Here is a 14,406-nt window from a genome sequence, read left to right as displayed (position 1 = left end):
TTGATCTGATCTGACTGGATTTACCTATCTACACTGACACTCTTTTAATTCTGGCTTCAGAATCAGTGACAAAATACTACAACTAGGAAAGTGTTTTGTTGATGCTGGTTCTAAACAATGCTGTTAGTCATTATGTTTATATTATGTGGACATTTATATGTATGGTTAGTCCCCAGCACACATGAACTGAGCTGAACATGTTCCACGTGTAAATTTATCGTGATTTGGAATCATGCAAAATTAACACAGTAAGTGCAAACTGTGAAGTGTGATAAATGTTTGTTAAATGTACATTTTTAGCTCATATAAGACATATTTTACTGAAAACTCATATGTCTTTAAATTAAAAAAAAATAATTATTGTTTGGTATAAGAAGTACATGTATGACTTGAATTCTCTTGCTTAGAATTATCATTTGGATGCTTTTCTCTAATTTGGTTTATTTTGGAGATAAAGAAGCACAGAGAAGATAGTTCCTAGATATTCAGATGTAAAACATGACAGTTAACTTTTCATTAACTTTATGGAACATCATGTAATGAAGGATAAAAAAAATTGTATAACATTTAAATACAGATAAGTTAATGGAAAAAGTAGCTCCAAGAGTACCTTTTAAAACTTGAAATTGAATACATTGCATATTTATTCCATGAATCAGTCTTGCTCTTTTATTATAAGAATAGCAGGGTTGGCTGAGTCAGATAAATGAAAAATCATAATAATCAAATGTTCACAGGGACATATTAATTTAAAAATTAATTTAAAAATCTTTTTTTGCTGGATTATTAAATAGCCCAATTGTTCTTATTCTATTTAATCGATTAAAATGTTTGTTTGGCTAAATGCCTAAGGAAACATTTTAAATAAAATATTTCAAAACAAAAGTAAGCTATGGAAAATATAGGCTAATATCTTTTAAAAGATCATTTTCCTGTGTATTCATGTTATGTATATATTTATGTCACCTTGATGTTTAATTATAAATGCACAAAATTTGGAAAAAGGCTACTTTTAAGTTTATACAGAAGCAGAGTTCTTCTAAAGGCTGGAAATGTTTCTTAATCATAGAAATAATAACAATCAGTGCTAGCATTTATTGCACTCAAGTTGCCTGGCATTATGTTAAGCATTTTATACAATTTTTTTTCCATTTGATCTCATTAATCATATTTTATTGATGAGAAAACAAGTAATTGGGTAAATTAATCTTTTGTAGGTCATGGGAGAAAAAATTGGAAGACACAGGATTTGATCCCAAGCCTACCTTGATTGCTAGAGTCTTATAGGCATCTCCTCATTCAGTAGTTATATTGCTTTCATGGCATTCCTTTAACCATTAGAAAATCACCTTTGGTTTAAGGAAAGAACTGACTTTTCCTTTATTTGGAAGTTGAAAGACTCAATATCCAGGCTCTATGATTTTTTAAACAATAAAATTAATAATGTACCACCTGTATTAATAATAATAACTACCAGTTATAGTTGGTGACAGAATCATGTTGGTGAAATTTTATCTTTATTTTTTTTTTTTCACTTTTCAGAATGATGTAGGAGGACAACGCAGCTTGATAAACAAATGGACAACTTTTCTTAAAGCCAGATTGATTTGTTCCATTCCTGGAAGTGATGGGGCCGATACATATTTTGATGAGCTCCGTAAGTCATATGTTCTTTCTTTCCTGGAAAAGTCTTTCTACCTATTTAAGCAATTCATCATTTGCTATATTTTACTCCAAATACCTGATTATATGTAACTCAGCACAGCTTACAGGAATGGTTCTTACTAAATTTGCAAACTCAAAGCACATGGGGTGCTCTAGGCCTGGAGTTACATGAAGTAACTCCTCTCTTTGTAAGAGTCCTAGAAACTAGTGAAGGAAACAAAATTACAGCAAGTGAAAGGAAGATATAAGTCCCCAGAATACAAAATTTATCCATCCCTTCTGCAGCCTTTCCCTTCCTTGGAAGGCTCTTTCTACACAGAGGAAGAGTTCAGGTTCCTCATTCTGTGAACGCCCTCTGCTGGACAGACTAGGAGACTTTTCTATTCCCCATTTCTCCCAATTCTAGAAGCTAATTCTAGAAAGAACATTTTAGTTTTATATAAATTACACTTCATTAGTTTTTATCTTCTCAAACTTGTTTAGATTTGCCATGCAGTGTAAAATAATTATCTATACCATCTATTGCTTTATCATTATTATGTGTTTGATACTATTAAAGTGTATATTCAATATGCATGGGCCATCTCTCATGTAATATATAAATACACTCACCTCTTAAATACTCTTTTACCAAATATTACTTGCAAATAATCTACCACCAATATTGTGCTATTTACTCAAACAATATTTTAATATTATTATTGAATAAGTAGTTGAATTACTAAGTTGACACAGAGTGTATAACACATTTTTACACTAGAGGGTAAAAAATTCCTTTTTCTGGCTTTTATTTTATATGAAATCACATCCTGATAATTGAAAACAGTCATAGATTATCAATTGGATCACCTCGTGTATGTGATTGAAGTAAACAACTGAGAGGTTAAATGTTCAACTCAATGTCAAATAGCTAGTGAGAAAACTTTTACCCTTAATTTCTCTTTTTAATATAAGCTTTGCATTTCCCCTTAATTTCCTAAGAGACAGTATAGTACTCTGTTATCTTAATTTTGTACACTGTTTAGAGTTTCAGAGATATTTATTATTTTTAAAAGAATATACGTAATATTAAAAATTAAAATATACTGAATAATTATTTTTTTCCATTAATAGAAGATATTTATTTACTCCCCACACGAGATGAAAGAAATCCTGTAGTTTATGGCGTCTTCACCACAACAAGGTATGTAAAAAAATGTTTTTAATCCTTTTAGAAAAGTTATATACGTATGTGAACCCATATAGTTATATGATTTTTGTCTCTTTCTTTATAGCAACATGCTATACGATGTTTTCCATTTTACCTGTTCACTTAGTGTTTTTTAGAAATCTTTCATATCCCTATAAAAACTTGCTTCCTTCTTTTTAAACCAGTATAGCAGCCCCTATGTCACTAAAGTTACTTAAGCAGCCCTCTGTATGTTCCTGGTTTCTAGAACTTTGCTGCCACACATCGTGCACCATAGAACATGCCATTCCACATGCAAACAAGTATATCTCTGAGATGAATTCTCAGCATAAAATTGCTGGGTACAAAAGATGTCTGCATATAATATTCATAATAAATACTTACAAACTTAGGGACATAGAAGTAACACTAAAGAAATGAATGAGAAATGATTAAGTTCACTAGCAAAGCTGTGATTAATTAATCATGAATGGGATTCTCTTGACTTTTAACTTCTCATCACATCACAAGATGTCTTACTTGCATGTCCTGCTACCTAAAATGATGAGAGTGTGGGTGTTAGGACCATGTCACTGTTCACTTCTTTAACAATGAAAGTTGGCTTTATCCACCCAAAGAAGAATAACCAGTTAGCAGTAAAAGTAGGACTAGAACAGAAGAGATTTTTCTAATTTTTAATCCCTGTATTCTTGTCTTCTTTCTGTCTTCTAAACATTATCAAGACTTTGTGAATTGCTTAAAAATTGTACTAGCATCTACAAAGCTTTCTCCAAGAAGATGTGATCCTCGCTGTCTTCATTTTATTTCAAGAGTAACCTACATTTGACAATATTCAAAGCATATTTTTGCCCCAGTTACATGTTACTTCTTGTGAATTTGTAAATATTTTTCACTCTTTCCACAACTCAGCTCTCAATGTATGTTGATAGGCATATTGGAAGAACTATGATATTGTTTGGTTTTAGTGTATTCTTTTGAATATATCCTTAAACTATTTTGTATACATGTTCTAATTTGGTTTCCTCTTTATGAAATATTCCTCATTTCATTCATAATACCTTCTACACAAACTGAAATTCTCTAATGGTTCAGAATATATCAAAAAACAAAATAGTATTTGATTAATTATAAAATGAATTTAATATTTGAACATGAAAATAAAGAAAATAGCTTAAGAACTTTTTATTTTGGAATTCATATTTCTGTTACTTTATATATGAATATAAAAATATGCAGATTTCTGAGTATGGTTGCATACAATTATACCTCACACTTTAGGAGGCTGAGGTAGGAGGATCACAAGCTCAAGGCCAGCTTCAGCAACTTAGTAAGACTCTGTCTCAAAATAAGAAATAAAAATAGTCAGGGATGTAGCTCAGTGGTAGACTGTTCCTGGGTTCAATCCCTGGTAGAAGGCAAAAAAAAAAAAAAAAGCAGGAAGAAAAAATGTCTGTAGTTACTCAATTATCTCAGTCCTAGATCTCTTGGCACCTTTCCTTTCACAGAACTTTCTTTGAAGTCAATGTGTGCTTCATATACAAGACACAGATATGTGCCAGGGAAATGCAGCCCCAAGATAGTTCTTTTTTTTTTTTTTTTCTATCCAGTTTCTGCCCACCCAGAGTGTGAAGTTACAAGTTAGCTCTCTGTTCTTGGTGTTCTTTGTTATTTTATTTTTAGTGGTGCTCTGAAGACTGAGGTAATGTCAGAATGTATGTCATGTCTTTGTCAAGCGAGAAGACATAATTAGCCCGCAATAATGCCAATGCCATTAAACATGATGCATTATTCGTTTAAGAATTCTTTTAAGATTTCATAGTAGATGTGTAATTTTTATGGGAACATCACCTTTCTTCTTAGCTGCTAGTTTTCTCCTAACTGCCTGTTTACCGTTACCTCCTGATGTTTCCTATTAATGTCATTCCAAGAATATTAATAATTGAGTTACTCATGCTAGAGAATTGTTGGCTTGTTTGTGCAATAAACAAAGGTGATAAGTTTCTCAGATCATAAAGGGTGATCTCATTTTAAATAACAGGAATCATTGAAAGAAATCATTCAAAGAAATTTAAAGAAAATATCCTGTAACTTCCAGAACTAAAATAAAAAAGAATTATCTGATGGTGTTAACAGTTTATATCATTAGTGTGCAAAACTTTGTAGAATTCCTATGGAGCTTCTCATAAATGCTGTCTCTGAGATTATGTAATTATAATTAAGTGTTAGATAGGTAACTATAAAATCTCAATTCAAGTAGCAAAATGAAAAAAAAAGATTAAACATTTAAAAAATCAGTTTAATAAACATCATATGAATAAGTTATTTAACTTATGTGAACTTTATGATGAACACTATTTTTTGCCATATATTTATTGGTGTTTTACCATTGTACATTATGGTGTGATTTGTTGTTACTATTCATATACATATACAACATAAATGATATAATTTGGAGGATATCTTTCCCCAGTATTTCCCCTTTCCTTCCCTCCTTTCTCTCTCTGGCCCCTTTCCTCTAATCTTCTGATCTCCCTTCAGTTTTCATGAGATCCACCTCCTGCTTCCTTTCCTTTTCTTTTCCCTCTCTGGCTTCCACATACATGAGAACATATAGAACCCTGGACATTCTGAGTTTGGCTTATTTTGCTTACCATAATTGAACATTCACTTCAAAAAGGAAGATAAATGTGAGATGATTGTTATCCAACATCTAAATATTTACTAAAAGTACATAATGTAACTTTGTTTTTTAAGAGAGAGAGAGGGAGAATTTTTTTTTAATATTTATTTTTCAGTTTTCAGTGGACACAACATCTTTATTTTATTTTTATGTGATGCTGAGGATCGAACCCAGCGCCCCGCGCATGGCAGGCGAGCACGCTACCACTTGAGCCACATCCCCAGCCCCAACTTTTTATATTTTAAACTCTTTATAAGGCATTATATTATAATAACTTCAAATAAAATTGAAGGATATATAGAAAAACACAGTACCATTTTCTGCATTTTCTTCTCTATCCCCCAGTTTTTCTAGATAATTTTAAATAAAAATTTAGACCTCACTTCCTCCCTGAAAACTTACATGACAGCCATGGCCTGGGTATACATCCATGTGCTTGCTTAACACATTTATTTACAAGAGACTTATCACCTATTTGTCAGGATTGCTTAGCCATAAGCTCTTTGAGGACATAGGCACACCCCCTTTTTTTTTTTTTTTGCATCACCTGTCAATTAGAATTTGCCAAATATATTTGTCCCCACAGCTCCTGTTCCAATATGTGCAAAATAAAAGCCCACTAGATGGTTGTGAATGACTGGATCATGTTGCTTTCTTTCAGCTCCATCTTCAAAGGCTCTGCTGTTTGTGTATATAGCATGGCTGACATCAGAGCAGTTTTTAATGGTCCATATGCTCATAAGGAAAGTGCAGACCATCGATGGGTACAGTATGATGGAAGAATTCCTTATCCCCGACCTGGCACAGTATGTATCCAACTTAATAATTGAATTATTTTTCTAATCCCATATTCAATTCTTAGTCCTTATAAACTTAACTACTCCCACAACAATGTGGGCTGTTGGTTTTTAAATAGCTATTATTTATTTTCAGTGATGTCTTAACATTTTCATCCTCCACTTGAACATATTTCTTTTAAGTAGAGAATTTTAAATACTATGGGAAATGATGAACTACATTGTAATGAGTGGATTATGGCCCAAGGTATAGTTTATCCTAAGTATGTCTATAGAATCATTAAAATGACTTGTTATCTAGAGTGAAAAATATTCTAAGTTAGATGAAAATGCCAAATACGTATTAGTTCCAAACATACAGTTGCACATAAAGCTAAAAAGTCTTCTAGCTTCTACTTCTACTTTGAAAAGATTTCATCAGTTATGATGGCCCGTTTAAGTTATCTTCCTTCTTGTAATGTATTAATCTTTTTTTTATTTTGTTGCACCTTTATTTTGTTGTTTCATTTCTTAGACAAGAGGCGATTTTAAAGAACCCTGAGTTCAAAATTCTTATCAAATAGTATAAATCATGTTTAAAGCACACATGAAGCAAGTAATAATTTATGCATTTGTTTGAAAAGAAAAACAACTGAACTTGTAGTGCTGTTTGTACATTGTAAGCAGAAGATTACTTTTCATTTTGTTGGTAGAATTAAAATAGTTGAAATTATTTAAATAATTCAAGATCAGTTAGTTGAGTTAATATTAAAAGGAAAAATAATTTTATTTAATTTAGGACTTTTTCTCAATATTTCTACCAAGGGGTCTAAAATAATCACCAAAATCTCTGAGAAAAAATGTTGACTTAACCATTCAAATTCTATTTAATATTGCCTTTTCATATGTTCATTCATAAGAAGGAACTAGCTGTTGGTTAGGCTTTCTGAATTGTCTTTCCATCTTCCTGTTATGCAACTTAATTTTGGAACCACACTAAATATTTCTATTCTCCCTTTTATAATTAATTCATATAAATCTGATTCAGGGATGGGTTTTTGTTGTGGGGGGGGGGCTGGTTATGATGAAATAACTTTTGTGAAAATATTTTTTCAATTAATATTGTGATTTTCAGAATTCACTTTTGTTTTTTCTCTTTTAAAAGATGATAACAAAAACACAACCTGTCATCTACCCTCTTAAATTTTTAAGTGTATGGTACATTAATATTGGCTACAGGTACTATGTTGTATAGCAGATCTCTAAAACACATTCATATTAGTCACCTAGAACTTTGCATCCATGTGATGGTAACTCCCCTCTTTCCCTTTTCCCCAACCCCTGGTAACCACCATTACATACTTTGATTCTATGAATGTGACTTTATCCATACCTTCCATGAGTGGAACTATGTCTTTCTGTAATTGACTATTTCACTTAGCATAATGTTCTCAAGGTTTATTCATGTTGTTGCCTAGCATAAAACCTCTTTTTTCACCTTTTTGTTATTCATCAATTTATTGATGTGCATTTAGTTATTTCCATATGTTAGCCACATTGATTTTAATTTGGGCCATTACAAATGTTTCCCCCAATTATTGGATGTAACAGGAGAAAGAATTCCGTGCTTATATCATCCACATTAATTACAGCAAATTATTTGAATACATAGACAAAGCAATTGAGTCCTGTGATACTCAGAAATGGAAAATAATAATCAAAATAATTACCTATGATTTTTTAAGATTACATTAATTTTGATTATAATGTAAGTTAGAAATGCTAATGTGAATTAGCATTGTTACAAATGTGGTTGTTGTCACTGTTTACCAGCACTGGCTGAAAGAGATGTGAATATTATACACAGCTTGAGGAAAACTCATATTTTTAAAACTCTCCAAAGTACACAGCCATTTCTCTGAAATGACAATAAGTGTCCCCCAAAATCAGACAGCATAAATATCAATGAGGAGTGTTTTTCATCAGTGGAATTATGTAAAACATGCTGGTCTCTTCTGCTGAACCCTCAAAATAACTATAAACAAATTTGGAAGTACCTAAAATAATTCATAGATGTGTAAACTCTTTATTTCCTTACTTCTTTAGTCACTTTTAAATAATATTTTATTTTATTTGCTTATGCTATTATTCTGCTTCTACATTATATTTTTTAATTGGAATGCTGATGTTGAGGTTAGAAACATCATATATCTGATGTGGAAACCTATTACACAAACATGCTTTGCCTAAACAAACTTTACCATTTTAAATAATTACATTCATAAAATCATTGAAATTGTGTTTCACAGTATATCAAGTGACTACACTTGTAAAATTTGAGAATGTAAGAGCTGGAGTAGATGATAGAGAGCACATAATTCACTCTTGTATTATATAGGAGGAATATGATGCCAAGAATAATTAAATAATTTCCCCAATATCATGTTGCCATAAAAAGCAGAAGGAAAAAGGATATGGTTGGAATTCTTTTTTGTTGAGTATGCTCTCTCTATTCTGTGATATTCTGTGATAAGTCACCTATTTTCTAACATTCACCTGTAGTTATAGTGCTGAATGCCCTACCTAAAATTAATTGCATTTGATTTTATATCATGCCATTCTCTCTCATCTGCACTTTTTTTAAAGCACCCAAAATGGTGATGCTTTCTACTATTTCCTCTCTTTCAGAAATTTTAGTAATAAATTATAATTGAACATTCCTTATGACTTGGAGTGATAAACACTTCCATGTTATCTCACTACATTCCTAAGAAAATATCATAGCATAGGTACCATTACCTTAAGTTTATGGGTATGAAAAAAAAGTGAGGATAATGCATGTTCATGATCTCATAGTTTGTGAAGTGGTAAGACTAGGATTACATTTGGATCTACCTACCTCCAAATTATAAGTTCTGCTGTTCTACTTTCAAAGGGATGAAAATAATCAAACAGAACCTTTGTTGTATCTCCAGGGATTGAGGTGTTGTCTGTACATGTTTCAGTGTAGTTCTGAAACCTTCTTACATTTGTCATCTTTTATTATGATTTAGAGGAATGTATCTTACTTTAATAAAAGCATTGTTGAATAATTTGTTTTCTCTGTAATTGGTTAGAATGTTTACTAAAGTTATTTTACCCTTAAGTTAAAATTTTAAAATATATTGTTTTTAAAAAAATCACCTTTACTTTCATATTTTCTGTATCATTGTTGTTACTAAGATTGATGTCTAAGAAGTCACCTCTGCTGACATTGTTACTCAGTTAAACACTGTAGGGATGGTAGCACGCTGCACCTACCTTCATTTTTTTTTTTTTTTTTTTGGTTTTGACAGAATACTGTATTTCCTGTGACCAAAAGTCAAGCCTAAACTCCTAGCCTTACCTGGATGATCTTCCGTTTTATTAGGCCTGAAAATTCACAAGGATACATTTACAAAATTCCTTCACTTCAAGTGATTCTTCTGCCCTCTGGTGTCCAAATAGAGTCTGAACATATATTTTGTACAGGTGGATTTTATCAGTCTTATTGATTTACTGGATTTGGTGATATGAATTTCCAAGTGAAATGAAATATGGAAGAATCCACTATAAAGTGAGAGGTATAATTCAGATATGGACACTAAATTGAAGTCAGGCCAGAACTAATAGACAGCTAGAAAACTCAGAATCTGGGGAGGATTTGTAAAGGCAGATTTCAATTTTCATTGTTGATTCATTAGAAATAATTTATCAGTTTCAAGATACTAAGTTAGTCTTATTATGTAGTTTTATTCTGTATTGACAAGTAATTTTTTTAAGATTTATGCATGAATGTAAAATACTAGTCAATATTTACTGAAAAGTGAGTTTCAGTTTAAACCATTCCCTTATCAAAAAAGTAAGAAGAAAGTACTAGTTTTTGAAATTTAAATATTTATGAAACACATTTTACTACTTTTAAAACATTTTTTCCATAGTTACTGATATTTTATAAATGCTTAATTTTGTAAAAATTACAATTCATTTCTTAATTCCATTTCCTTCTATGTGGTTGCTGGTTTAAGTGTGAAGATTTTTTATCTTTTTTATGTGATCCATAAAACACATCATTATCTCAACTAATCCTCCATTTGAGGGCAGGGTGTAAAAGAGGTAGTGATAGCTACTATCATTGGTTTCATAACTTTATTATGTGAATACTGGTGATAGATACAATACAACTCCTATGAGTAGCTTAAACATCAGTAAGACCTGTTCTTTCTTTGTATATAGATATTTTTTAAAAAAGTGTTGCAAATAGTGAAGAAACCAAAAAATAGTGAAGAAACCAAAAAACTAACTGAAAGCCTACAATCCTTTAGTATCTTTCAAGATCTCTCCTCTCTCATGCTCTTGTTCTTGCTTGCTCTCTCTCCTCTCTAGTGAGTTTCTTAGTTCAAAAATTTCAAGCCAGGCACAAATGGTACATGCCTGTAATCCCAGCAGCATGGGAGGCTGAGGCAGGAGAATTGTGAGGTCAAAGCCAATCTCAGCAAAACGAGGGGCTAAAGCAACTCATTAAGACCCTCTCTTTAAATAAAATACAAAATAGAGCTGGGGATGTGGCTCAGTGGTCAAGTGCCCCTGAGTTCAATCCCAGTACCACCCCCCCCACACCCCAAAAAAAAGATTTTGAAGCAGAGCTATATTTCAGGGACTCCAAGGCATGGTAAAAGCATCCTGGGGAGAGTATGTAAAGACTGGACTTCTCATGCCAACTGCAGCTTCCACATCTGACCCTAAACATGTAAAAGAAATGCTCATTTTTCAGCTCTTTCTGAATCCTCCCTGTACCCCCAGTTTGGCGTAGGGGCTATGGTTGGTTTTCTTTGTCTAATCTTCTTTTCATGGAGAAAGAAACTCTAAGATACATGGAATATCAAAATTCCTTTTTACTGTTTATTGCCCTTCCATGATTTATTTCTGAATATCATTTGTTCTTTTAGTGGGACAAAAAGAGGAAATAAATATTAAAATGTCCTGTAAAACTTGATTAACAAAACTTATTATCCTTCTTTTCTGCTAGATTAAAAACTCCTGAACTCAGGATGTGAGTAGATGTGTTAAACAGTTCTTATTTATTTTCTCCCAAATTATTAGAAGTGTAAAAGACATTTAGAAATTAGAAGGTTCTTTTGATTTCAGGTCCACTAAAAAATTTGTCTTAGCAAATAAGACATAGACCTACTCAGAGACCTGGCATATTCACGTGGGCTAGAAAGATCTTTTTCACTTTTACATATTGGGGCATCACTGAGTCTTACTTGAGGCGAATTTGTGGTTTTGTCATGCAAAATCAAACCCTTAAGGGGTTCTCATAGGATAAAAATAACACAATGTTGAGAATGATCTACACAGCAGACTGGATATATGTAATGGTGCTTCAACAAGAAATTTTATGGAGAATTTTCAACTTTTACCCTGGTTTATATTCACAGCAGCCAGGATTTGAGGTGAACATGGAATCCACAATAGTAAGAGATGCATATGGAACCCACAAGTTCAAAATTCTTTGGCATTCTGTTTTTCTCAGAGTACAGGCTCCATCTAAACTATTCCGCTTAAGCTTTGGCCTAGTCCCATCATACATTCTTTCACTAGAGAGCTGATGGCTCTCAGAATTTTATGTCTTTATTAAATTAATGAAGATCCAAAATTGTCAGAAGATTGATTACAAGTTGTGCTGTTCCCATTAAGAATTGTCCTTTTTACTGTAGTAAAGAGATATCTGACTTCCAAATATAAGTTAACTGGCCAAAGAAAAACATGTAATTCAAGATGTATATAATGAAACCTCCTCTTGATTTCTACAGTTTGGTGAGACTGCGATAGTCTTACCAAAGGAAACTGAGAAATATGGCATATGACGGAAGTATTCCCTCAGTGTCTTGACCCATCCCCTCCTTTGTACATCTGAAGAATATGGTTAACATTGTGTTGTTGTTTGTTTCATTTTGTTTTAAGGCTTTAAGGGCTTTCCTAGTTAACTTAAAAATCTGTAGAAAACTTTGGGGAAATTGCATTTTTATAGATTACTTATGCCTCTTCATCATATTGAATTCAGCTTTATTTTCCCCTTAATATCTGTTCAATTGCACTGCCTTCTATTTTCTTGGATAGCAAACCACCATTTCCTTGTCACTACCTCTCTCAAATTACTAGAGATAACTCTAAATCCTTTCTTTCCAGGGATTTAGCTCTAGAAGAGAGTAGCAGAGACAGAACTAAAATTGGAGCATCCTGAGTCTCAGTTCTTAAAACTGGTTACACTGACAGTGCCTGACAAAACATCCCTGTCAGTCCTCTGTATCTAGATCTAGGCTTCATTTCTCCAAAACGATGAGAGCAAGCCTGGTTTGGGGGCACAAGCCTGTAATCCCAGCAACTGGGAAGCAGAGGCAGGAGGATTAAAAATTTAAGGTCAGCCTCAGCAATTTAGCAAGGCTCTAAGCAATTTATCAAGACCCTGTCTCAAAATAAATAATAAAAAGAGCTGGGGATGTGGCTCAGTGGTTAAGCACCCTTGCATAAATTGATAAGAACCAACTGGTTTCTTCACATGAATTAACCTTTCCAAGTGGATTTCAGGTTTTTATTTCCATAGGCCAACTATTGCTTTTAAAACGAAGTTCTTCAAATCATAGTCTACTTATTATGTTTACTAGTGTTTTGCTTTTTCTGGTGTAGAAATTCCAGGAAGTAAAAGGAATCTTAAAAACAGAGGGGGAGTGATTTACCTCTGCACTTCTATCTCTGGCCTTTCTATCCCTGACCTTTCTATCTCTGATATTTAAGACAGGATCCTTCCTTTCCCATATCTGTTATAGGCCAACTCTCTGATAATCACAGTGATCAGGCGGCACTTACTGAATTTGCATTTTTACATTATAAATAAGAATCAGACTTCCTTTACATACCATTCATTAAATATTCAGTTTAGTTTCCCCAGTTTGCTGAAAATGAAAGCCTGGTTCAGTCTTTCTTTGTGCCATGTCTTCGCTCACATTAGTCATTCCTCTGATCTGTTTAAAGAGAAACTGCAACCTGTTGAGAATAGCCCAAAGCAGCAGGGGGAGAAAACTTTTAACAGCTGTCTGGTGCCTTGCCAAGGGGCAAAGTTCTCTCATTGGATAAAAACCATTTTTCTTCTCTTATCCATTGCTTCCCACTCCACTCCTAAAGGCCCTATACAAACACAAGGATTTGCCAAGCATAACAGGATCACACCTAGCCAGCTGTGGCAGCCAGCCATGGAGATAGGCGCTGAACCAGGCTCATTGCTGTTGTGTTTACCCTTTCATCTCAGGTTTTTCTAGGCAGGTTCTTTTTTTCTCAGATCTTGTGATGGTATTAATGTTTCCAGCAAGATACTGGCATCTTTTACATTTAGCTAATCTTCTCCTTTCTTTTTAAATTTTTTCTCTCCTCTCAAATTTTAAGTTGTCTTACAGTTTTTTCAAAATAGTAGAGACACAGATAAATTACCTGAGTTATTTCCTCTACACACAAGATCCAAAGTGATGGAAATTAGGTAAAGTTAGAAAACTGTGAGCAGACATGAAAAAGACCCTGTATGGGATATTCAGCTAGACTATGTGAATAGCCAGGAATTAAAAGGACAGACACAGAGAAAAACTTATGAGATTTTCAATACCCAGATGTATAGCTGCAATAGGAAAATTTTCTAGGAATTTTTAAAGGAAGATAAATGACTGAATATGGCATCTGCATTACATGGAGTGTTTCCCTATACTTCATGTTTTTCCTTTATGGAATTTTCATTTCTACTTTATTCTTACCTAAATACATTGCTTGGCATCTCGTTATTTTAAATCTGTGCACTGCACAGCTATATGATATCAAAGCAAAAATTCCACTGGATTGAATGTACTAAAATAACAATGTTTGGTTCATACTGTACTATCTTGAACCTCAGGGAGTAACTCTCTCAAATCACTTTCATTTGTGCAAGCAGAGTGATGCGGACCTGAGAGATCACACATAGCAATGGAGAGGATAAGGATCTCATCCAAACACTGGCAGCAGGCCATGAGGAAAAACTGCCCCAAGAAAAT

At 33.0% G+C, this 14,406-nt stretch overlaps 1 protein-coding gene across 1 annotated transcript in view; it reads left to right on the top strand.

Annotated features, from left to right (window-relative positions):
* Sema3d (semaphorin 3D) overlaps positions 1–14,406 on the top strand; it is a 100,364-nt gene that overhangs the window by 59,389 nt on the left and 26,569 nt on the right. The window contains exons 7-9 of the mRNA XM_015488221.2: positions 1,543–1,657; positions 2,779–2,848; positions 6,196–6,340. Coding sequence (XP_015343707.2) covers positions 1,543–1,657; positions 2,779–2,848; positions 6,196–6,340 — 330 coding nt within the window. The remainder of the gene's footprint in view (positions 1–1,542; positions 1,658–2,778; positions 2,849–6,195; positions 6,341–14,406) is intronic.

This window comes from Marmota marmota, unplaced genomic scaffold (genome assembly GCF_001458135.2).
Source record: "Marmota marmota marmota unplaced genomic scaffold, marMar, whole genome shotgun sequence".
Classification (NCBI taxonomy): Eukaryota; Metazoa; Chordata; class Mammalia; order Rodentia; family Sciuridae; genus Marmota; species Marmota marmota.
The sequence above is the reverse complement of the archived record's forward strand: the minus strand, read 5'-3'. Positions and strand labels throughout refer to the sequence as shown.